General features: G+C 34.3%; 1 protein-coding gene and 1 long non-coding RNA gene across 2 annotated transcripts; both read right to left on the bottom strand.

The window, feature by feature from the left end:
• Positions 1 to 1,389: 1,389 nt before the first annotated feature.
• Positions 1,390 to 6,962, bottom strand: LOC143248690 (uncharacterized). The gene is made up of 2 exons (XR_013027149.1): positions 6,874 to 6,962; positions 1,390 to 2,896 (listed from the first exon to the last, which is right to left on the bottom strand). It is a non-coding gene; the product is annotated as an uncharacterized LOC143248690 (long non-coding RNA).
• Positions 6,963 to 7,794: 832 nt separating this feature from the next.
• Positions 7,795 to 25,560, bottom strand: LOC143248082 (uncharacterized). The gene is made up of 5 exons (XM_076496518.1): positions 24,282 to 25,560; positions 20,351 to 20,500; positions 17,219 to 17,281; positions 10,846 to 11,007; positions 7,795 to 7,916 (listed from the first exon to the last, which is right to left on the bottom strand). Exons 1-5 carry the CDS (start codon positions 25,543 to 25,545, stop codon positions 7,795 to 7,797), a joined length of 1,761 nt encoding a protein of 586 aa, XP_076352633.1. The 5' UTR covers positions 25,546 to 25,560.
• Between the last annotated feature and the right edge of the window lie 1,398 nt (positions 25,561 to 26,958).

Genomic DNA, 26,958 nt, shown 5'->3' with positions numbered 1-26,958 from the left:
TACGTCCTGAAAATGTGTCGTCTACAATAGAAGTGATAGAATAGAGAAAATGCAGTCCTTCTTAACAAAACGAACAGTAGAACAACGCGTCATAAACGAATATATTTTAACATGTATTAGTGTTATTTAGCTGTAGTTAAAGGTTTACACTAAGAACATTCACTAACAAAACATCTTTGTCAGTATGCACTCGTTGACTGAAAATTAGTTAACAAGGTTTCTTGGACCACTGTTGAAATTATCACCACAATACGCCCAGTATTGCCTTTTTAAATTACATTACAACACACACACACACACACACATATATATATATATATATACACCTGTGTATGTGAATTAATTTTACCATAAAAAACATTTTTAGTCTCTTTTTTTAAAGTTAGAAACTACATCATACACAATAAACGCAATGGAACAAAAGTATCGAATTTCCGCTCAAAGTTACCAATAGGCGTTCCTCACTTTGTACTGTTAGAGGAAGTCAACCAGTCATTAGAACCCACAACAAACTCTTCACCTTTTTTATTTTATTGTCACAACTTGTCAATAATTTTACTTTCATCAATTGTTTTCCAAATAGTAATATTATAATAATCCTGTCCATACAAACGAAAATGCCAAAATAATAAACATACGCGTTTGTTTTTTTTTAATGCCTCAATGACAGAGACGTGTTAAGCCTACTATTTGACCTCTCTAAGAACCAGTTTTATAAAAATGGCGGTTTCCGCGTTCGAACTCGTTAAGGTAGCTGCGTGGGAATGTTTGTTTTCTTTTTGAATTTCGCACAAAGCTACACGAGGGCCCTATGCAGTGTAAGACTAGAAGAAAGGCAGCTAGTCATCACCACCCACCGCCAACTCTTGGGCTACTCTGTTACCAATGAATAGTGGGATTGACCGACACATTATAACGCCCCCACGGCTGAAAGGGCGAGCATGTTCGGTGCGACGGGGATTCGAACCCGCGACATTCAGATTAGGAGTCCAACGCCTCAACCACCTGGCCATGCCAGGCCACCTAGGAATGTTGTGTTAAACTATGTGTCGCTATTTTAATTTTACTTCGCTGTAATTAGTATTTCTGAAACATCAAATCCGAGAATTGTCAATTGCAGGACCAGCATGAGGTAAAGTGTAACCTTTGTACAGAATGTAATGTTGATTAGTCGCATTTGGTTTCCTAAGACTCTGTACTAGAACCGTAAGAAATATACGTCTCAGACCAACTTGAAATTCGATTCATGCTTTTGTGATAAAATCTTTGGCTAAGTATCGAACCCAGGCCCTTTCACACATCAGTCGATAAAAAGGGTTAGCTCCCTAACAGTTTCTAGCAGCAAATACCACATTACTTAATTGTAAAATAATTAGGATCAGACAATTCCTCGTAGCAGTTATTTAATAACATATTATAATGTCTAGATTACAGGAAAATTATATATATTTAATTATGACTGCAACATAGTTCGTTAATTTGAATAATGTCTCGAGCAAATTGAACATTAAAGAAAACCATCTCAAAATTAGCATACAATACCAAACTAACGTGCATTATGCAGTTGTGAAATCAATCAAAATAATAAAACAATATTTAACAATCAGCATTCTTGGAAACAAAATATTAATGTTTTCTATTACCTTGATGACGTACGACATCACAGCAGATTTTAACGAGGTGATCAGTCATGGGAGAACGTTAAAAGTTCACTATCAAACCCACTACTTAAATTAACATGCCACGTATATATACGTCTTGCTGACTTCTACTTCTTTGCGATGTCGTAAATCGTGTTCAAAGGCACCACTAGTTTAGAAACCTAGAATTTTATTGACAACAAGAGAAAACTGGTACAAATATATTTTGTATACACGCTACATATTTGTTTGTGCTTGGAAAGAAAATACATTTTTTTTATAAAAAGTATATTTATGAAAGAAACGTTCTTACATGTGATTTATATTAAGAAAGATACTAAAGTCCAATGACTATTGTACAACATTCGTCACTACAGATCACAAAGTCCTCTGAATGCTTTATATGCTATTATCAAAGTTCCTGTTACACCTAACAGTCATCTATATAGTAGTAAAAATCAATTATCTACAGGCATACAATGTACAAAACCAGTTCAATCACACGATACAAATGGTGAACTATACGTGAAAATATATTTATAGTGTTTCAATATACCACTTAGAAACACAGATTAATTTATACAAGCGAATAACATTGTGGCATTGCAGCAAATTTATGAGTCGGTATTATAAAACGGGCCACTTTTTCTCCACGATGATATTACAAATTTCTTTTCACCAAAGACAAAATTGAAAATATAATCTATGACTAGAGGCATAACGCGTTCTTTGATTCGTTATAAACCTTTTGTAACAGATTATATTTTCAATTTCAGGGTTAGCGAAATCTGTAATATTATTACAGGTGAAAGTTTCTCATTATGCTACAAAAACACCATCGAATAGTGTCTTTCAAGACCACAGGCACTTGTGTGTGAAAGGTGTAAATGTCAGCACCACTTGAATATTCCCCATTATATATTGCAGCATAGATGCACCTTCTCTAATTATTATTACTATTAATTATTATTATACTTTTATTATCCCCTTTTATTTTCAATACAATACCACATCTTTTGAACTGCAAGGTAATGAAATACACAGTATCTACATATGAAATATGCACCCTAGGAGCTAAGACCAATCTTTCTTTCTTTTTTTTTTGGAGACGAGTTAATACTAATTGTACCCTCAAATATGTATACACTTCAAACTTTTTCATGCCATAAGCTCTTCCACTGGTGGTGATCCTTTAATAGTAAAGAAGATTAGCTTAGCTTCCTTTTTCTGGAGATTTCGGACACTGTATGAATTACCTGATAACAAAAATACAAATAAGATACAGTTTAAAATATGTAAACTAAGGCATTTTAAAACAAAGTGCTACGACTTGTTTTCAATTTTCCAATGAGCTTGTCATAGATTTACTCCTGAAAACAAACTAATTACTGATACACATGATCACTCAGTTCTGAGAATGAAGTAAACAAGAACACATAAGAGTTTCTCAACCACATTACTTAAAATGTCTACTGATGGTAAGGCCTTTCACCCAATACCAGGCTACCTGAGATACAACAACCACAGTAACGGATGAGATGATATTATAAACACCATGGCTCATCAGTCCAACTTGGTCACAATAAACACAGTAATGGATGAGATAATATTATAAATACCATGGCTCATCAGTCCAACTTGGTCACAATAAACACAGTAATGGATGAGATAATATTATAAATACCATGACTCATCAGTCCAACTTGGTCACAAGAAACATGGTAATGGATGAGATAATATTATAAATACCATGGGTCATCAGTCCAACTTGGTCACAACAAACATGGTAATGGATGAGATAATATTATAAATACCATGACTCATCAGTCCAACTTGGTCACAATAAACACAGTAATGGATGAAATAATATTATAAATACCATGACTCATCAGTCCAACTTGGTCACAAGAAACATGGTAATGGATGAAATAATATTATAAATACCATGACTCATCAGTCCAACTTGGTCACAAGAAACATGGTAATGGATGAGATAATATTATAAATACCATGGCTCATCAGTCCAACTTGGTCACAATAAACACAGTAATGGATGAAATAATATTATAAATACCATGACTCATCAGTCCAACTTGGTCACAAGAAACATGGTAATGGATGAGATAATATTATAAATACCATGACTCATCAGTCCAACTTGGTCACAACAAACATGGTAATGGATGAGATAATATTATAAATACCATGACTCATCAGTCCAACTTGGTCACAATAAACACAGTAATGGATGAAATAATATTATAAATACCATGACTCATCAGTCCAACTTGGTCACAAGAAACATGGTAATGGATGAGATAATATTATAAATACCATGACTCATCAGTCCAACTTGGTCACAATAAACACAGTAATGGATGAGATAATATTATAAATACCATGGCTCATCAGTCCAACTTGGTCACAATAAACACAGTAATGGATGAAATAATATTATAAATACCATGACTCATCAGTCCAACTTGGTCACAAGAAACATGGTAATGGATGAGATAATATTATAAATACCATGACTCATCAGTCCAACTTGGTCACAACAAACACAGTAATGGATGAGATAATATTATAAATACCATGGCTCATCAGTCCAACTTGGTCACAATAAACACAGTAATGGATGAGATAATATTATAAACACCATGGCTCATCAGTCCAACTTGGTCACAATAAACACAGTAATGGATGAGATAATATTATAAATACCATGACTCATCAGTCCAACTTGGTCACAACAAACATGGTAATGGATGAGATAATATTATAAATACCATGACTCATCAGTCCAACTTGGTCACAACAAACATGGTAATGGATGAGATAATATTATAAATACCATGACTCATCAGTCCAACTTGGTCACAACAAACACAGTAATGGATGAGATAATATTATAAATACCATGGCTCATCAGTCCAACTTGGTCACAATAAACACAGTAATGGATGAGATAATATTATAAACACCATGGCTCATCAGTCCAACTTGGTCACAATAAACACAGTAATGGATGAGATAATATTATAAATACCATGGCTCATCAGTCCAACTTGGTCACAATAAACACAGTAATGGATGAGATAATATTATAAATACCATGGCTCATCAGTCCAACTTGGTCACAATAAACACAGTAATGGATGAGATAATATTATAAACACCATGGCTCATCAGTCCAACTTGGTCACAATAAACACAGTAATGGATGAGATAATATTATAAATACCATGACTCATCAGTCCAACTTGGTCACAACAAACACAGTAATGGATGAAATAATATTACAAATACCATGACTCATCAGTCCAACTTGGTCACAACAAACACAGTAATGGATGAAATAATATTACAAATACCATGACTCATCAGTCCAACTTGGTCACAACAAACATGTTAATGGATGAGATAATATTATAAATACCATGGCTCATCAGTCTAACTTGGTCACAATAAACACAGTAATGGATGAAATAATATTACAAATACCATGGCTCATCAGTCCAACTTGGTCACAACAAACATGTTAATGGATGAGATAATATTATAAATACCATGGCTCATCAGTCCAACTTGGTCACAACAAACATGTTAATGGATGAGATAATATTATAAATACCATGGCTCATCAGTCCAACTTGGTCACAATAAATACAGTAATGGATGAGATAATATTATAAACACCATGGCTCATCAGTCCAACTTGGTCATAATAAATACAGTAATGGATGAGATAATATTATAAATACCATGGCTCATCAGTCCAACTTGGTCACAATAAATACAGTAATGGATGAGATAATATTATAAACACCATGGCTCATCAGTCCAACTTGGTCATAATAAATACAGTAATGGATGAGATAATATTATAAATACCATGGCTCATCAGTCCAACTTGGTCACAACAAATACAGTAATGGATGAGATAATATTATAAATACCATGGCTCATCAGTCTAACTTGGTCACAATGAACATGGTAATGGATGAGATAATATTATAAATACCATGGCTCATCAGTCCAACTTGGTCACAACAAACATGGTAATGGATGAGATGATATTAAAAACACCATGGCTCATCAGTCCAACTTGGTCACAACAAACATGGTAATGGATGAGATGATATTATAAACAACATGGCTCATCAGTCCAAATTGGTCACAACAAACACAGTAATGGATGAGATAATATTATAAATACCATGGCTTATCAGTCTAACTTGGTCACAACAAACATGTTAATGGATGAGATAATATTATAAATACCATGACTCATCAGTCCAACTTGGTCACAACAAACATGGTAATGGATGAGATAATAATATAAATACCATGGCTCATCAGTCCAACTTGGTCACAACAAACATGGTAATGGATGAGATAATATTATAAATACCATGGGTCATCAGTCCAACTTGGTCATAACAAACACAGTAATGGATGAGATGATATTAGAAGAAATACTCGTCTCGACAAACACAGCAGTAATTTTAACACTGTTTATATTTTTTGATGTGAATATTTCATCAGCAAAACCACAAAACCTTAGTGACTTAAACAAGTGTTTCTACTGACGTTTTTATTCTTTGTGGACTTAAAATATTAAGCATAAATTTACAAATAGCAAAACAAGGGCTTAAAAACTTGATGTTTTTGATCACATACATTTTCATGGTATCAGATCATTTGTATACATTTATATCTATTTTTAAATGCAATTTACAGGTAAGTAATATACATTTGCTGTGTATTTGTACAAGTGATAAACATCATAACAAAACAAACCATGTGTGGGTTCTGTTCTCACAAAATCATTTCCTTTATGCAAAATGATACTCAATTTTGATAACCCTAAAAAACAAAACAAGTCCGGTATTTAAGAATACTTTTTAAATTCCACCTATTGACAAATTGTAAAACTAATGCCACTTAGAATAGTTTTATATATATAATTTTTTTTATTTCACATTTTTTAACGAGTCAATTAAGTCACTATAATTAAAATGTAGAAACTTTATAACATGAGGAAGGACCACAACAGTAGGTAGTTTTCATCAAATTCAGACATCAATTATTTTATAAAAGGTTTACAACAGACAGTGGACAGGATCTAAACCCATGACATTTCTCATTACTGTCTTGATTTTAATTTCTTCAGTGAAAGAGAGGACTCAAAGCAGAGCATAATCTTAATGTGATTACATGTGTAACTCACCTAATGGCACCAGAAATGAACCATCTGTTTCAAAATCCATGAGCTGTCGTGCACATGTGCTTCCACCTTACCATATATGACAGTAAAAACTGAGGTGAGAAAAAACAAAAACATTGTTATTTAAGACATTCTCTCAACCTTAATAAAATCGAATTTCATGTATAATTTGTAATTTACATAAAAGTTAAAATCTAACTAAAAAAACACTATTTTTAAACTTTTCCAATATCACAATTAATATATATAGTTATACTGACATATTATTTTGAGGTTCAAATAATATAATGCAGTAAAAAGAGGCTTCTGCTCCCATCCCTGAAATTGTGCAACTAACCTCAAAGAGACAACAATAGAAATACATACCATAATGAAGTTATTGAGGGGAAAGAAAAATCAATAGTTCATTGACCTTTAGGTACACAACCACATAACCTTGAAAAATATACAACACACATTTTCATGAATCTCCTACACACGAATGTAGAGAAGGCATGATTTTTTAAACAGTAAGGTCACTGCATGAAACTTCAAGTTAGAGATACCACTTCAGACTTGGTTCTTTGTAGAATAAGTTTCTTATTAAGTTCACTGTGTATGTCTTACACTAGTGCACACATGATAGAAACATGCTTTAATAGACATTACATGAAGTATTTTTACTATAAGTGGTTGAAAATAAGGAAAAATAATGCTTAAAATAATTAATTAGAAACACAGTTCCAACAATACAACATCTTTGGGTCAGTAAGCTGCTTCTCTGAATAGTTTGATGAAATGACTCAGAATGTGAAGTTTTTGAACCCATCTACAAAGCCAGGCTAAAATACTGGTATTTTTAAATTTTTACACAAGTACTTTAGACACTAACCAGTGAATCAGCATGGGCAAATTGGCAGGGTTTCTCCTGTAATGGACCAAGCACTAAAATTCCCATGGAAAAATTGGAGAGTTGGAAACTCTTGCATAGTCTAAATGAATCTTCCTCCTTGGCAGGAAACCCTGTAGGACCTCTCCATGACAGGGCCTTGTGACTTGAACAACCACTGTGAAAAAAAAAAGTGAAATATGAGCATAAGTAAATTTGACAGATACAGAGATGCCAACTATTTCAAATGACTAAGCTTTATGATTGTAGACAAAGCCCTTTATAATTTGCGGCTACTAGACCTGACCAATGTCTCTAAGCTGTTTATTATTATATTATTATTATAACTATTATTATTTATTACTGCTATAGATTGCTCATTTATGACTGTGTTTTGTGTATTTAATAAATAAATTTAAAAATTCTTTTGAAATTATGTCTTTTATTTAGTTGAGAGTAACAAATATACTGGTAAAACAACACTGAACATGCAGAAACAGTAAGCAGAAAAACCCTTTGTGTAATGACTAGTTTATATCATGTTTACGACACTTATTGTAACAGTTTTGAAGCTGTTGCAACCTTTACTTTCATTTATGGTTTCATATTCTGAATTCTTACTCATAAATGTCATTAACTGCATCGTTTTTGTCTTTGCCTCAGCCTTTTGTTGGTGAAATGCTGATTTTGTATGTCTGAAACAATCGTTTATCTCACCATGAACCACAGAAAAATCGATGTGACAAACTGTACAAAACCCATGACTGTCACTGACTTTTGATGCAATGACCAGATATTTTGTACTATACTCTTTCCTAAAATTTTGATTCACATTTTTAGTCCTTTTAGATTTGACAGAAACAAGAAAATTTGGTGAACGAGGCCTCTTTTTATCCATCTTGTGAAAGATCGCATTGGTGTTTCTATGCCGCTTAGAAAACGAGAAATACCCATCTACGCGAGCGCTGATTGGCTGACAAGCACTGATGATGTAACTATGGATTCCCCCACGTACCCAGTATGGAGAAGCACCACACTCAAACTATTGGTAGACATCGGAGATACAAATATTTTTTATTATTTCAAGTACAAACATGATTATCGCAAGTAGCCATTTGGACCATGTCTTTTATTTATTATCAAAATGTATTTGTATCTCACTAGAAATTTTCTTTTCACCCCTTTTAAGCCCTGGAGGAACAATTTATCACTTTATTGTATAGGCCTATATAATATATAATAATTTGGGAGTTGCAACAAGTTGTAATATTTGTCTGTATGAGCGTATAGTCGTAATGTATACACCAAAATCATAATGATTACACTCAAATCGTAATGGTTGGCATCTCTGCATATAAAGCCAACAGTTTCGGCACAGGACCCACCATAAAACAAAAATAGAAAAGGAAATATTACAATACAATTGGAAAAATTTTAAAGAAATTCTATTTCATTTAGACTAAAAAACGATCGTATGTGTGAAATGTAAGTTACACTTTGTTACTGTTGGTTGTTTTAAATAATATTCACAGCTTATATAGGCCATATTTTTTATTATTAAGCATAAATCTACACAATGGCCTCTTGCTGATGTGGGAAACAAAATCCAATTTGTTGATTTTAGAAACCCATAAGTTTGATCTCGAATTTTTTGGTTTTTCTCAGTTCTGTAATTATGGAGTTTCCCAAAGTACAAATAATTTCAAGAATATATTATGTTATATTATACTTGTGAAGTCTTGTTACTCCTTTTAACTGTTACTCCTATCACAATTAACTTTATTGCCACCAGTAATTTGTTTAAGAGTAAATCATCATAAGCCCTTCATGTACAATTCTGTTTCTATTTTTCTCACTACTCTATAAAAGCTATTAAGTATCCACACAGATATTTTATTTTTTTAGTGCAGCACTGTAACACGGTATCTGCTACGTAAGACATTCTTAGAATAATCCAACACTTCACCTGATCCTACCCTATTAGTCTGTGAAGATGTTACAATTACACATAAGCTTATTAATATTTATTGTTTCAAACAAATCTCAACTATCAACTGAAAGAACCAACATGAAACTTCAGAGTTCAATGGAAAAAGTAAACAATATAACTTCTTTAACACCTGAAAAACTACACCCACGAGAATTAAACAAATAACTAGATTCGGTACAACCAGAACAATCTTCAAATGGATGTTTATAGCATATTCTAAATTTCAAAAGAGACAGACATACTGTCATTAACAGTTTGAAGGGAATATTAAGGATTTCTGCTTCTGTAAACAGGATGGTTTGTTTGTTTGTTTTTAAATTTCTCGCAAAGCTACTCGAGGGCTATCTGCGCTAGCCGTCCCTAATTTAGAGGTGTAAGACTAGATGGAAGGCAGCTAGTCATCACCACCCACTGCCAACTCTTAGGCTACTCTTTTACCAACAAATAGTGGGATTGACCGTCACATTATAACGCCCCATGGCTGAAAAGGCAAGCATGTTTGGTGTGACGGGGATGTGAACCTGCGACCCTAAGATTATGAGTCGCACGCCTTAACCAACCTGGCCATGCCGGGCCTAAACAGGATGGAAAGTACCAATAAACTGTTCATTAAACTTCATATGAGACAACAAAAAACGTTTGTCTTCTGACTGAAAACTACAGTATTGCAAGATAATTATCAATCACTGAGAAACCAGTTAGCATGTGCATGTTATCAAAATTCTCAATTAATGCTGATCAGAATGTCAGTGATAGATTGAAAAAAACAAACTTTTTATACAGTTTGGTCATATAACTGCAACAATAATCTCTGTGTGTATGTGTGAAAATTATAAAAAGAAAACTCTATTCACATTTCAGGAAGGATAAATACTTTCACTAACAAATTTATCAGAACTTAGTTCCAAAATAAGAAAATAAAGTGACCCGTCAATGCAAAATCAGCAAGGACAGTAAGAAAACCATGGATGTGAAAGCTGATACTAATGAATAAGAATAACAGCTAGAACATTTTAAAACAGTTTCCACCAAAACAACAAATCTGGTATCTTAATCTAACATGTCAAAATAGATTTCACAAGAAAATAATGGAAAATTACATTATAAACAAAAATACAGTTCGACCTACCAGCCTTAACTTCCCTTCCTAGTTCTGGATCATTTACCAGGGAGCCACCATACAGCTCTTCCTGCATGTCTTCTTCTAGAAGCACCTGATGATCATGGATAGACAGGTTGTGTTTAAACAAAGCTTGCTGTTTGTTTCTAGACTTTTTACCTGGAAAACAAGGATTGGTTGATTGGTTTGGTATTTTATAATGCAAAGTAACTAAGCTATCTGTGCCAAACATCCAGTAAAAAGCTAAAACTGAAGTAAAATTATTAGAATTCATAAAAGGAAATTAAGATAACACAAAAGATAGTTTAATTTTTAAATTAAAAAAATTAAATCAATTTTACATTTAGTCTACAGCAGTAAGAAAAAACTACAGCAATACAAGTTGGAAAGGACTTTCTGCAGCATAACTGCAATTATCATAACTCGTCAGGAAGACTAACAAGTAAGTTCAATAACCACCGTTAGTCATCTGAAGTTGGTCTTTCCAGTCCTGGTTTCAAGTTATTTGATGTTACGGCCATTTTCTAATTTCAAATTGAACTAGATGTACTTTGATTCTTAAAAAGGAATCACATTAAAAAAGGTCTAATGTATAAATTAAAAAAACACTTAAATGGCCTTTAAAAACTAAACATTTCTAAGGTGGACAGTGTCACCATCACCAATAACACTGTCTAACGTTATGGATAAACCTTGGTACAAAACATGTTTAAAATGGTGCTATGATTGAGAGTCGTAACGACGGCAAAACAGTAAAATGTGGCTTATTGTGACCTGAGTGTTACACAGATAACACGTTGGTGCATCAGTCGCAGATAAATTAAAACAATGAGTTAAAAAACTGTGATCAGTGCATAGTCTATTTAGAACAACTTCCTCTTTCTGATCCTTATGGAAGCTGGACGACCAAAGTCCAACAGAGGGTTTTATTTGGAAAAGCTTGTTTTCACATTGCTCATTCTGAGTTGACTGCCAATGGAGTCAACCCTTGAATACAGGACCATAGTACATGTATGGAACAGACACAGCAGTGATAGTGCCAGAGCAGACAGATTTAGCTGCAGTGTTGGCAAGCTCATTCCCATGAATACCAATGTAGCCCAATATCCAGAAAAACTGGATATAAGTAGTTGTTAAAGAGAAATGGGCCAGTCAGTTTTGAATATTGGCAAGAACATGGTGTGAACTAATGTGAAGCGATTCCAGGGTCAGTAGAGAATTAAGCGAGTCAGTATAAATAGTAAAATTTGAGTACTGCTTAGCTTCTATGTGATCCAGAGCAAGAGAAATAGTGTAGGGTTCAGCAGTGAACACAGAAGCTGTAGAGGGAATTCTGCATGCAACCACTGAACCACAACAAACCATGGCAGAGCCCACACAGTCACCTGATTTTGAACCATCTGTATAAATAGGAATGGAAGGATGGTTTGAAAGATGTTCAGCAAATAGCAGACAATATTTCCAATCGGGAGTGTCTACTTTTCTCAGATGACTTAAAGATAGGTCACATTTGGGGACTGTAAGAAGCCATGGTGGGATAAGCTGACAAGTGGATACAGCAATGTTATCCAAGGACAGATCCAATACATCCAACTGTGCCTGGATACAAAGGCCAAAAGAAGCAATGGCAGATCATCTGTTCTGAAAAAGAATGGCTCACCAAGGAAGGAAAACACAACCCCAGGTGGGATGCTTTGGTGAGGAACAAGTTTCAAAGCACATAGTAAAGACAGTTGCAAATGGTGGAGGTGCAAAAAAGGTTCATGAGACTCTGTATGTAAGCTCTGAACTGGGAAAGTCCACAAAGCCCCAGTGCAGAGGTGAATTCTTGATTGGAAACAGGGTCTAGCATTTTTAAGGCCAAGGTCCTGGCAAAGCCAAAGGCCAGTGATCCATAGTCTAGTTTCAATTGAATAAGAGCACGATATAGCTTTAGCATAGAACATCAATCCACTCACCAAGTGGTGGAAGAGAGGACATGGAGTATGTTCAGTGCTCTTGTACATTTAACTTGTAACTGCTTGATACATGGTATGAAGATCAAGTTATGGTCAAAGATGAGCCTCAAGAACTATGTCTCAGTAACCACAAGCAGCGCAACTTCATCGATACAGAGTTCAGGGTCAGGGTGAATAGCCCGCTGGCTGCAAACGTGCACACAATCGGTTTTAGAGAGAGATAAGTTAAAGCCGTTTTCTGTGGTCCACTTCAGTAAACAACTGAGGGCAGTCTGTAGCTGCCACTTAATATACCTCATGTTCGATGACTGATAAGAGATGTGAAAGTCATCGACATAGAGCCTGTTTGCAACAGAGTAAGAGGGAGTTGTTCAGTGATGGCATTAATCTTTATACTGAAAAGTGTGACATTCAAAACACAGCCCTGAGGGACTCCAAGTTCCTGTAGAAAAGAACGGGAATGTGTCAAACCCACAAAAAAAACTTGGAATCACTTGTCCATTAAAAATGTTTAACAAAAATGGACAAATAGCCACGTAACCCATATAAATAGAGGTCTTGCAAAATGCCATACTTCCATGTTGTATCTTAAGCCTTCTTAATGTCAAAGAATACTGATACAAGATGTTGTTGTTTGAGAAAGGCTTTTCTGATTGATGTTTCAAGTTGAATCAGGTGGTCCCCGATGGAGCGCTGTCTTCGGAACCCACAGGAAAGGGGCAAGAGGTCATTTGATTCGAGAAACCAAACAAGATGAGCATTAACCATCCTCTCTAAGGTCTTACAGAAACAGTTCGTCAAAGTAATTTGACGATAATTTGAAGGAATCTTGGGATCCTTCCCACGCTGAGAGAAAGGTAGGACAATAGCCTGGCACCAGGAAAAACATTCTCCTCTAGATCCAGTTAAAATAATCAAAAGAATAGCAAGAGAAGCAGGAGATGGATGGCTCAGCATTTTATAGTGCGTATCATTAGGTCCAACTGATGTTATGCTAGACCGATGAAGGGCCAGTTTGAATTCCACCAGTGTAAAGGGACGATTACAGTCATAGAGACAATCAGCATGAAAGGAAAGTGGTAACTGCTCTTCCCAAGTCTTGATGACTAAGAAGGTGGAGGAAGAAGCAGAACTGCTAGATATATGGCAAAAGCTTTCACCTTGAGTATCAGCAATGCTCCTAGTATCAGCTACTTCCTGGCCATCAGAGAGCAAGATCAAGAGGGGGACACAATTATATTGCCCACTGATCTTTCAAAGCTTGTCCCATATGACTTTGAAACTGGTGGTAAAAGATATGCTGGTTATGAACTTGATCCAAGAGTCATTCTGCCTTTGATATCTTATCCACTGTGCATGTGCACAGGCCTGCTGGAAAGTGATGTAGTGCAAGAGTGTGGGATACCTACAAAAAGTATTCCAGGCCTGTTTTTGAGCCTTCCATGCCACATGACAGACAGGATTACACCATTGATGAGGATGTCGTGGAAAATGTGTCGAGATTTTAGGAGTACGTTGAGCAACTGCTTGTATAATAGTCAGTTACTGCTGCCACACAGTGGTCTATTGATGGCTTACAGATGATGGCAGGATCAAATTCTGTGAGATAAGTGAAAGAGGGCCAGTGTGCTTAATCCAGCTTCCACTGGAGCACACGTCAGGTGGCATTGCCCACGGCCAGTCTCTCAAAATTATAGGAAAATGATCACTGCCTCATGGGTTATGGTCAACATTCCATAAAAAGTGGGAGCAAATTGAGAGATCAACAGCAGTTAAGGACTGACTAGGTGCATAAAAATAAGTATAAGAACCACTATTGAAAGAGAAAGGTTGTGATCAGAGAGCACGTGCTCTCACGGAGCAACTTCTCCCATCGATATCAGCACTTCCCAGAGGGGATGATGTCCATTAAAGATCCCCAGGATTAGAAAGGGAGATGGCAACTGTTCAGTGAGAGCATCAAAGTCTGACTGATCATAGGTATCTCTAGGTATCAGGTAGAATGAACAAACAGTGATGGTATGACTCAAGGAAACATGGATGGCTACAGCCTCCAAGGGTGTGTTGAGTGGCAAAGACAGGGTGGGTACATGCTGATCAACCAAGAGTGCCACACCTCCATGCATTCGTCCATCACACAGCCTGTCATTTCTGTAGAAAGAAAACTGCTGAAAGGTGACTGTATCAGCAGATTTCAGAAATGTTTCCTGTATGAAAAGACAGGATAAAGGAAGCAATTAGTGCTTTGGTATCATCCAGATTAGAATGTAAACCTTGACAGTTCCATTGTATCAAGGTGGCCATTTTTATTTATATGTAGGTGAATTGGGTGGAGAGCAGTTCTGTTTACAACATCTCTTTTACTTTATTGCCTTTATTCAAGGAAGGTCTGTCGACCTCCACAGATCCTCCCTGGGTCAGTTGGGCAGGTCTTTGTTGGTGGAAGAAAGCAAAATGTGAATAAATGATCATTTTGCATCTTGGGGTGGGAGAAGATGTACCCGAGGAAATACCCACACCCAGAACCAAAAAAAAGCAGATCTTGAGGTTTGCTGGAATGTATGTTAGGGGCAGAAATGGGTGTTGAAGTTGATTCATCAACCCTTTTAACCTTGGAGGTTAAAAGACTTTTCTCTTGGTTTGAGAACAATTCTCTTGGAGGCACAGAGAGATCTGTCTGCACTTCCACTGTAGTAGTGGAATGAAGTGCAGCAGTATACATCTGAGATGAAGTGGTGGACAGCAACTTTCAAGCCTCAGAATAAGTAATGTTTTGAATTGTTTTCAAATGCTGCACCTCTCTTTCTTCCAACTATTTAGAGCAAGAACGAAAGTAGGATGGGTGAGAGCCATTGCAATTGATGCAACGAGGGTCCATTTCACACTCTCAGGCATCGTGGTCCTTGCCACTGCAACAATCACAGATCAAGGAACCATGACACGGTGTCTTTAAGTGACCAAGCCACTGACACTGGAAACATCTGAGAGAGTTTGTAATGTATGGATGTACCCTGCAATTAAGATAACCTCCCTTGATGGTAGTAGGTAGATGCAGTGATGTAAATGTCAGGATGAGGACACTGGTTGGCATTGTAATTCCATCTTTGCGAGTGGAGATAAGCCTCACTGCAGAAACTCCTTCGGTAAAGACGTCAGTGAGAATCTCTGACTCGGGGATGTTCTTCAAATCCCTCTCAACAATAACTCCTTGTGACAAATTCAAAGTAGCATGAGGCATAACCTCAAAAGGTACATCCCCAATTGCTTTTGAATGCAAAAAAAGTTCACTGTGTTAAAATGTGGATGTTTCCACCAATATATGACCAGATCAAAGCTTCTTCACTGACTATGGAGAGCCAGCAAGTCCCTCTAGTTCCTTCTGAATGAAAAAGATAGACATTTACTCTAAAGGTTTGTCTGAAAGAAAATGTAGTATAAGAAAATAAGGTACAGATGTTACAGATGTTGAAGATTGCTGCTCAGAATATTCAAGATGTGGTCATTTACCTATGGACTGTTTCCTCACTATTTTACTTACGTTTTATTTGGAGGATCCATAATAATGGGAAATTTCGATGCCCACTGACCCCACTCACCATGGAGCCCTATTAGGGGACACACTACAATGCCAAAAACGTCACTGCAGCAATGCCAGGGTTTCATGAGCACTATACCCAAACACCAGCATCAGATACAATGTCCACAACACCTGTTGAGAACATCCAACATTGGTAATTGGTTGACCCCACCCAAAGTGGACCAGGTGACTGACCCTAGGGGGACCACTCAAGGCTGTCCATCTATAAGAATTCAAGACCAAAGTGGTGTGTTAGAGTTGGACTCCTCAACCCACCAGGGTCCTCTTCTCCCCTTCACGTGTCACCATGCACAGAAAACACGTGGGTGGATGTTTAGATCCCAGAGGAGGTAAACAGAACCCTCTCCACGTACAAAAATCCACACCGAGAGGGGAAACAAGGAATACAATATAATTACATTCAACTGCAAATTTAACAAATTTATATTTAAAATTTGAAGAATACTTTTCTCAATATAAATTGGCAGAATTTTCTCATTCTAAGTAATTAATTTCAAAACTTACAAATTTGTGTTAAGTATACAATCAAGTTCACAGAAAGAAAAAATGTAGCATATCAGGGAAAATGAAGCATGAGAAGCAATACATTTTTCTCTTACGATTCACAGAAGTAACTATCAGGTTGGTCTATTTTGGTAAGTGGATAAACATTTTTGCTTCACTTCTAGTCTGATGTGTAATCAAACTTCCCTGTATAAAAAAACACCTTAAAAACCTAGCCCTGTAATTGCATCTTGTCTGAATACGTACGTGCAGCAGGCATTGGAATTCCAAGGTTCTAACATAAGCTACAAGTTTACAATAATAACAATACCTTTCTGAGTGAAAAAGGAATCTTCTTGAAATCCTGGTAGAATTCCAGCTACCTCGTAGGTTCCTGCAAATATTTAGTGTCAATATTGAAATAAAACAGACAGTAACTAGATTAATCCTTTAGCTATGGTATTGGTATATTATACACAAATTTGTCTACACATTTGCACTATACCTTTCGATTCATCATGTGTACCTTCTCAAAATTTGATAGATTTTTAGTAAAGGTTACAAGTATTTTGTACACAAAATATCAGATTTTGTTTTCAAGAAATATTTTTTATTAAAGATTTTTTTCTGAAAATAGAGTCTGTTTCATTACTAGTCTGAGTGAAAAGTGATTTCATGTTATACTTAGAAAAACATTCTTCATCCCAAATATCTTAAAATATATTTTGTGTTATTTTCTATATTCTAACCATGTGGGGCCTGTCACTTGATTAACCTCATAATCATAAAAAAAATGAATATAAATTATATTGTTTTTTTCATGCAAGAACGACTACGTATTATAACACAAAAATACAAATGGTTAGTCTGAGTAGCTTGAGTCACATAAAGGTATATATTTGCATATATATTTATTATTTTTTATTAAGTTGACATCCTATTCATGCCTAACTAACACTACATAACTTGCATTGATGTGGTGCATGTGCACTCATGTTACATACCAGTGATATAAAACTGACTTTTAGCCTTCCCTGTCGTTACTGTGTTTTAGTGAACTAATATTTTGTAATATACCTTCACATTTCAATTATTATATATTTGTATATAGATTATTACTATTTAGGAATAGATTATTAACTTTATTTTTCTTAAAATATAGAACAATAAATCAAGAAATAAAGAAAACAATTATCTCTTCTCACTATGATGTTTGTATTCAACTGCTGCTGAACATAAGTTGCTAAGCCTCTTAAAATTTCACACATGAAGGATATCAAACATTTTAAGGTTTTAAACTTACAGTTGAAAACCAAAAAATCACAAATAACTATACTAATACCATAAAATTCCACTGTACTTTATTAAGCTTAGTAACTATGATGTACTTAGAATTAAAAAGATACGAAACTTCGAGCATATCTAAAGACACAACCTACCTCCTTGAAATCTTGGATCAAAAGAATATGTCAGTTTTTAAGAAAACCACAGTGGGGACATTCTAAGCAGTTGATTAGTTATTCACATGTCATATATTGAAATAAGTGTATATATACTGGACCATTTTCAAAATGGAAAGAGGTGAACAGGACCACTGTGTTTGATTTAGTACATAAGCCATATCTCAATAAACTAAAGGTCCTCATTGAAATATTCTACCTTGATAGTATTAGTAATTTGAGTTTCTATTTTGTACAAAACTATACACCTAATATTTCGACATCATAAACATATAATTTTGACCAGTGCTACATTCAACATACCATGTGACTCACTAAAATCTACATTTAGATGTGTTCTTTTAATATTTACTTTTAAATTAAGAAATTAACTTACATATAATACCAATGTTTGAATTATAATTTACAATTTGATTCCAAACTTATTGACATAAGTTCATGAAACAGTAGTTCAATAAAATTCTTAATACAAGTCCACAGATGCAATGGCATAGCCTTGACCCATGACCCATCGCAAACGGGTTAACCAATATAAAGGACGTTGACCAACTTTGTTTTACTGTCTTATACAAAGTAAAATGCACCAAAACAGATATATTCAAAATATACAATTTCACAGCATTATTAATAAAATACAAATGTGTTAATAACTTTACATTTAGAATTTGTAAAACTTTCTGAACATCATACTCACATGATCTGGAGATGTTGAAGATTGCTCAACATCACAAGAAATATAATACACTGACACAGAAAAGACTAGATATTGCAACAGAACTGTCTTAGTGTGTGTGTATTAGCATTTTTGTCTACATTTCCGATTCAAAAATAATATGAATTTTGATTATAAAAACATTGAACCACACCAGTTTCAACCAATCAGAGAATGTGAACAGAACAACGAGGAACATTATACTTGATAATTAGAAAGGACCATCTAAATTGCAGTAGAATTATTCAAACAGAAAGGCTGTAAACACAGCCTTAAGAAACCTTAAAACGAGTTATAAATATTCGATCAATATCTAAAAACTATTTTCCAATTTATCATAAAAAGAAAGATTAAAAACCTGTCAAATTTCTCACTTCAACACAACTTTTTTTTTTAAAGCCCTCCTGTGGTACAGAGATTTCACTTTAATGACATTACACTATTTGGACCCCAGGGGATGTTACTGGCACCCCAGGAGATATTACTGGCACAGTATCTGATTTTTACTTTAATTATAGCACCAATATATTTCATTTCTGCCATTTATATGGGATCATAAAGCATGCTCTCAAACTCTATGCAAAGCAGAGTCACCTACATGTTTTTAAACTCAAGAACAAAATGTCTGCTCTTATCATGTTTCAAATCCAAGCTTTTCTCCTGATTTGGTTCTTTGGAAAAAAAAGAAACCTAAAATCTTGTGATGTGTCAGTTCTATTACAACGACTACACACTACACTATCATTATTATTTTAAGAGACAATTTTGAAAAACTAAATAAACTGACAAACACACTGAAAATGGAAATAATAACAGAACACAGTGAAGTAGTAATACTGCCTTGTAGCAACCTAATGTCATGCATTCAAAGCTTTGTAAACACAAATATTTTCACATTTAGACTTGAGTAAAGAGTACTGTTTAGTGTTAAAATAATTCTGCATATTAAATATATTTTTTCAATGATTTATTAACTACAATGACCAGCAGCACTAACTTCAGGATATAATCTAAGAAAATTGAAAGAAGTTAAGCTGTTTTATAGTAACATTTTTCTATTACATGGACCATATTATAATGCACTCAAATACTAAAATAATGCACAAAATTTTGTGCAGGACCTTCAAACCAATTAAGCAATTTTACCTTGAATACGTTTTCTAATTTAAAAAAAAAATATATTATGCTACCAGAATTTGAGTATTCATAATTTATTATAAACATCATTCCTACAAACACATATGAACAATTAAGTTGAACAAAAACATCCGCCACAATAATAAACACATACCTTTTGATGTACGTCTGTAATCGACACGTTCGTTCCTCCAGAATGCCACTGGTTTCACAGTTGTACGTTTCAAACCACGTTTTATAATTTTTGGACAACCGTTTGGGTTTTCCTCAGCTCCAATTGGCTCTGGTCTCCTTGAAGAAGAGTCTGAAGAAAAATACAAATGTTACTATTATATTAACTAATCTTAGTCTCAATTGACATTGACTACAAAAAATGCCTTTCAATGTGACTATACAAGATTAGAAATGTATCAATTATATGGGTTACCATTTCTTTTAATTCCCCTTGGCAACAGTCAAGTGACTATAGAGGATTACAAAGACAGTAATCAACATGAGTCAACAACACTTTTAACACCTATGATAACAGTCTAGTGACTTAGAGGATTACACAGGCAATAATTAACAGTCTAATGACTATAGAAGATTACAGATGTAGTAACACAAATCACTCTCTAATTACAGAGTCAACAACACTCTCAACACACTCTCTAACAGAGTAGTCTAGTGACTAGAGAGGATTACAAAGGTAATAATTAACATGAGTCAACAACACTCTTAACACCTCTGACAGTAGTCTAGTGACTATAGAGGATTATAAAGATACTAATTAACATGAGTCAACAAGACTTTTAACACCTATGATAGCAGTCTAGTGACTTAGAGGATTACACAGGCAATAATTAACATGAGTCAACAACACTCTTAACACCTCTGACAGTAGTCTAGTGACTATAGAGGATTACAAAGGTAGTAATTAACACAAATCAACTCTCTCAACACCTATGATAGCAGTCTAATAACTATAGAGGATTACAAAGGTAGTAATTAACACAAATCAACTCTCTCAACACCTCTGATAGCAGTCTAATGACTATAGAGGATTACAAAGGTAGTAATTAACACAAATCAACTCTCTCAACACCTATGATAGCAGTCTAATAACTATAGAGGATTACAAAGGTAGTAATTAACACAAATCAACTCTCTCAACACCTATGATAGCAGTCTAATAACTATAGAGGATTACAAAGGTAGTAATTAACACAAATCAATTCTCTCAACACCTATGATAGCAGTCTAATAACTATAGAGGATTACAAAGGTAGTAATTAACATAAATCAACTCTCTCAACACCTCTGATAGCAGTCTAGTGACTATATAGGATTACAAAGGTAGTAATTAACACAAATCAACTCTCTTAACACCTCTTATAGCTGTCTAATGAATATAGAGGATTACAGAGGTAGTAATTAACACAAATCAACTCTCTCAACACCTCTTATAGCTGTCTAATGAATATAGAGGATTACAGAGGTAGTAATTAACACAAATCAACTCACTCAACACCTCTGATAGCAGTCTAGTGACTATAGAGGATTACATAGGTAGTAATTAACACAAATCAACTCTCTCAACACCTCTGATAGCAGTCTAATGACTATAGAGGATTACAAAGGTAGTAATTAACACAAATCAACTCTCTCAACACCTCTGATAGCAGTCTTATAATTATAGAGGATTACAAAGGTAGTAATTAACACAAATCAACTCTCTCAACACCTCTGATAGCAGTCTTATAATTATAGAGGATTACAGAGGTAGTAATTAACACAAATCAACTCTCTCAACACCTCTGATAGCAGTCTAATAACTATAGAGGATTACAGAGGTAGTAATTAACACAAATCAACTCTCTCAACACCTGTGATAGCTGTCTAGTGACTATAGAGGATTACAGAGGTAGTAATTAACACAAATCAACTCTCTCAACACCTCTGATAGCTGTCTAATGACTGTAGAGGATTACAGAGGTAGTAATTAACACAAATCAACTCTCTCAACACCTCTGATAGCTGTCTAATGACTATAGAGGATTACAGAGGTAGTAATTAACACAAATCAACTCTCTCAACACCTGTGATAGCTGTCTAGTGAGTATAGAGGATTACAGAGGTAGTAATTAACATGAGTCAACAACACTCTTAACTCCCCTGACAACAGTCTAGTGACTGTAGAGGATTTCAAAGGTAGTAATTAACATGAATAAATAGTTCCCTCAATTCTCTGAGAAAAATATGTTGACTATCTAGAATAACAAATATATTAGTTAATATAAATCAACAATTCTCTTAGTACCCTAATCATCAACTGTTTAACTGAAAACAGTCATTAAAATGACCATGCAAGACTACAAATATACAAATTAACAGCACCTTAATTAATATACATATAAAGTCAGCAATTCCCTTAACCTCCTGAGATCAATAGTGATGACATGTAGAGACTTCTGGGGAGGGAGAAGTAGGGTTGTTATATGTAAAATACAAACAGTGTATAATATAAAGCAAGTGTTACCTCTCACTAATATGAAAATGTGTTTGGCATTTGTTATTTTTCATAGATTGACCAATTTACTATCTACAAAGGACAAAAACAGCTTTCACAGAAGTTCATGGTTCTTTTTTACTTATATATTTCTGCAGCAAATGTGATTTTGGAAAAAACAGATCAATTTATCATATCAGATTTAAATATGTTTTATCACAACTAATCGGTGTAAGAGGATATTAAACAATAGGCTGTTAAGTAAAATATTATGTGCTAGGTCTTGATAAATATCTTCAAGTCTAGGAGCCAGGTGTGCCTAGCCTCAGTATTGTTTTATTAGGAAATGGGGATTTATATATTTATTTACTTTCAAAGCAACAAATGTATGCTAACATTGGCATGATATCAACAACCACTCGATAGTATTGCTTGAACTGACTGGCTCTGGTCCCATCTGAGTCTAAACACGTGCACAGATTGGTTGAATTGAGAGAAAGAATAATAATAAAATAACACAAAATATGTAACACACTGTAGAACAGCAGAGTTTCATCCTTAAAAAACACATGAACTGCTGAATCTGACTCTCAAACCTTCAGAAACAAAGTCTGATTTAGAACTCAAAAAATGCAAAAATAATTCTGGACTTCTAAGAACCTAAAAGTGTTCGAGATCCAAGTTTTATTTAACACAGCCTAACCCATCACATGAATAAAAAAAGAGAGAAATTACTGGGAGCCATGATGTAATTTTTAGTCACCATGGTGACCTAACAGCAACAATTTGACCAGACCTGCTACACACACAAATCTCTGGATGTGGATAACAATACAAATGATATCCACGAGTAGATACTTTCTCAATAAAAAAAATGATAAAACCACTAATAATTATGTACTCATATTCCTGAAAACAAGTCCAATTATAATTTTTTTATATTCATTTTTATTGTAGCCTTAAATTCATTACAATATCTTACTGTTTCAGTTTGAAATAATCTACTATTAATATCACTGGAACCAATATTCTGTTGCTATTTTGAAAGCAGCAGACTATAAAACATTTTTTTAAAGTTGCCCTAGTATCCAATCCTTTTTAATCTAGAAGTAATACACTGTTACCAAGAAGCTGATACATTATCTGATTGTGTAACTTAGAAGTAATCTACTATTATCATTATATATTATAACATATAATAAGAAAAGATTAGTGAACACTCTGTAAGTTGCCCCTGTACTTAATTGTTTAAACTACAGGGTGTTTGGAAAGTCACTGTGCACTTGTATATTTATTAAGACATATTTCAATATACAATACAGGAGGTAAATATGAATGACAATCATAAACAATGTTGAAAGTGACCCCCGTTGGCATCAATACAGGTTTGGATCCATCTTATTCTGTTTCTAAACACTGCTATCAGTTGCTGGCTTGAAATAGACTGAATGAATGTTGTTATCGCTGCTTTCAAAACTGCACAATGACTTTCCGAACACCCTGTAGTATAATCTACTATTGTCATTAGTATACTGAAATAACTAGACTTTAAAGAAACAGGTATCTAAGACTCATTTATATGGTAGCACCCACTCACCTTCACTTGCCATCTGTTTCTTGGTAGAACTAACTTGATTAAACTTTTTGTTCTTGCCTTTTGCATACTTTAGTAGATCCAAGCAGCTTTTAAAAGGTCCTTGTACTTTTGATTCAGTTTTAGAGTTGGACAATTTTTCATCCTCATTTGACACAGGTGAATCACACCCATCAGAACTGGTAGAATTAAGTTTTCCCTCAACAGCTTTCAGGTCTGATGTCCTAATATTCATTCCATTTCTTTTAGCTTCACTATTTAAAGACTTTTTCAATATATTACAAGTATCTGTCACGGATTCCAGTTTTTTGTTAACTTCTTTATTATATGTTTTCTTTTTAAGAGTTTCATTAAACACTAACTTATTATCAATATCCTTTAGGTCCTCCAAATACTGGTCATCAACAGCTTTCTCAGACCTTCTTGAATTTCTCATTTCTTCTTCTGGCACTACAGCTACAATATTCTCCTTGGCTAAACCATCAACCTCTTTCAAAGATGTTCCAGATGGATTTTTTCTTCCCCTTGTATTTCTTTCTCTTCCTTTACTAGACTTGCTTTTCACTTCCCCACACTCTTTATTCTTCTGTGTATTTTCTTGACTTTCACTTACTTCCAAATTGTCTTTAATCACATCTATTTCACTTCTGTCAGACTGTTTCAAACTGGAACTATCCTTATTGAAGAGAAGAGAATTTCTTAATGAAACATCTCTTATTTCATGACCAAAACTTTCAGTTTCACATCCACCATTTTCATCAATCAACTCATCCACCCCAGCATCACTAAATCTCACACATTTTGTGATGATTTCATCCGACACGCCCGCACTGGATGTAGACTTGAGACGAGTCCCCAATGTGTCGTTTTTCGTCAAAGCTGGAGTTTGCTTCTTTGAACTTTTAGGATCAAGTACTAACCTAAATGTTGTCTCAACTTCAGAGTCACTGCTTGAACTAACATGCATATATGTGTTAGGTTTTTGCCTTCTTGAAGTGTTTGGTATTGTTTTTTGATCGTTGTTTTCAATTTGATGTTTTGGACCTGCCTCTGACAAGTAACTTTTCTCTGTCTGTGGAGACAATGGAAGAGAACTCAGAACAGAATTATGTAATGTAAAGCTGAAAGGCCTTTCTGAAACATTCTCTTCATTTCTTGGTTTTAGCTTTTCTACAGAGTTCTTCCCCAACTTGCTCACGTTTCGTTTGTTTTTTAGACCTACAAGTTCAAACAAATTACATTTAAACAAAACAAATATTAGATACATTTCTAAATAATTACAATATATTTAATTTATTATTTATATATTTATCAGCCTTTCCTAATAGAAAGCTACATTTCTCTTATTTGCATGCTAAAATTTAGTACTGGCTTTCTACATTTTAACTGCAAAGTCCAGTTACAATGTGTTTGTCAGTGTGCAGTCAAGGTAACATAGCACTGTCTCCAATTCTGAACCACGAAAAAAGAAAAACAGTGGACACCAACAGCCACCTTGACCATATATCTTATTGTTATTAATCAGCACCTGTCATTTTTTATTTTAATTATGTTTATATTTAATACTGAGTACACAATGATCTATAATATTAATTCTATTACAATATCACAATTCAGAAGTTTGATGTCAACCATAAACAAGTTAAATAAAATGTTCATTTAATATTTTATAACCAATTTAAGTCTTGTGTTTCTTCTTAACTGAAAATATTTTCTTGTCTTTCTAAGCATACAAATATCTAATTAATAAAATATGTTACATAAAATACAGGGTGAAAAAAACAAAAACTGAGAAGTTTGGTTTCTTTCTTAAAAAACAGAAAGAGGTCATAAATGACCAAAATGTTTGGACAAGTGTAACAATAACTGCTGCTAACAAAATTGACTTTAAGATGTATTAATTTATTCAGAGTTGCTGCAGCATATAAAATTAGAATGTATTTAAAAGTATTCAACATAGACTCAAGTATTTTACTGAACTGGAACAAAGAGAAATAACTTGTCCAAAAGAGTGTGAAACATTGGGGTACTGACAGAAGAATTATGGATGTTTTTAATAAGCATTTAGCAATTATGAAAAAGTTTAATCTGATCACAGAAATGTTAAAAAAAAAATTAAAAAGAGGAAAGGGTTGCCTTATTTGAGAACCATAGTAGCATTGACTTCATTCATTAAGGGTGATTGTTTTAGCAGTAAAGGCATTACACTATCATGGTCATTAACAAATAAAGTATTTGTATGATATATAATTGTTTTCATTTTTCTTCTATTCAATTCTGTAATTAGACAGTTTCAAGTATCAAGTTGTAATCTACCAAGTTGAAAGACAATACAGGTACCAAACTGCCCAAAATGTCAATAAAAATTTTTTAGCACTTCCAGGCTCAATGAATCTGTAATGTGATGTGAAACTCAATACAAAGATGTTCTTAGAAATCAAACAAACTAATTTGATTCATGTGCTACAGATCAAAACTACGCTGTGAATTTTTTTTTATGGTTATGGTTGAGTCTTTGTAAGTTTGGTAGCTTTATTTTATACAAAAAATTCACTTCTCGTCTTCATTTTTAAATAGGTGCAGACTACAATATGTAGTATACACAGAAACATATGTATGTATGCAGAATGGCACAAAATCATGTCTCCTATTTTAGAATTTCATAAATTTATAACTAAAG

Source organism: Tachypleus tridentatus, chromosome 4 (assembly GCF_004210375.1).
Source record: "Tachypleus tridentatus isolate NWPU-2018 chromosome 4, ASM421037v1, whole genome shotgun sequence".
In the NCBI taxonomy this organism is placed as follows: Eukaryota; Metazoa; Arthropoda; class Merostomata; order Xiphosura; family Limulidae; genus Tachypleus; species Tachypleus tridentatus.
Note: the sequence above shows the minus strand (reverse complement) of the source record. Positions and strands in the feature narration are given on the sequence as shown.

What these genes read in the sequence shown, in the direction of transcription:
- LOC143248082 (XM_076496518.1), bottom strand. Translation starts at nt 25,545, where the DNA reads ATGTATCTAATATTTGTTTTGTTTAAATGTAATTTGTTTGAACTTGTA. An exon ending in GAAACAGATGGCAAGTGAAG is followed by an intron (nt 20,501 to 24,281) that starts GTGAGTGGGTGC and finishes ATTTTTCTTCAG; the next exon opens with ACTCTTCTTCAAGGAGACCA. An exon ending in TAAGGCTGGTAGGTCGAACT is followed by an intron (nt 7,917 to 10,845) that starts GTATTTTTGTTT and finishes TTTTTTTCACAG; the next exon opens with TGGTTGTTCAAGTCACAAGG.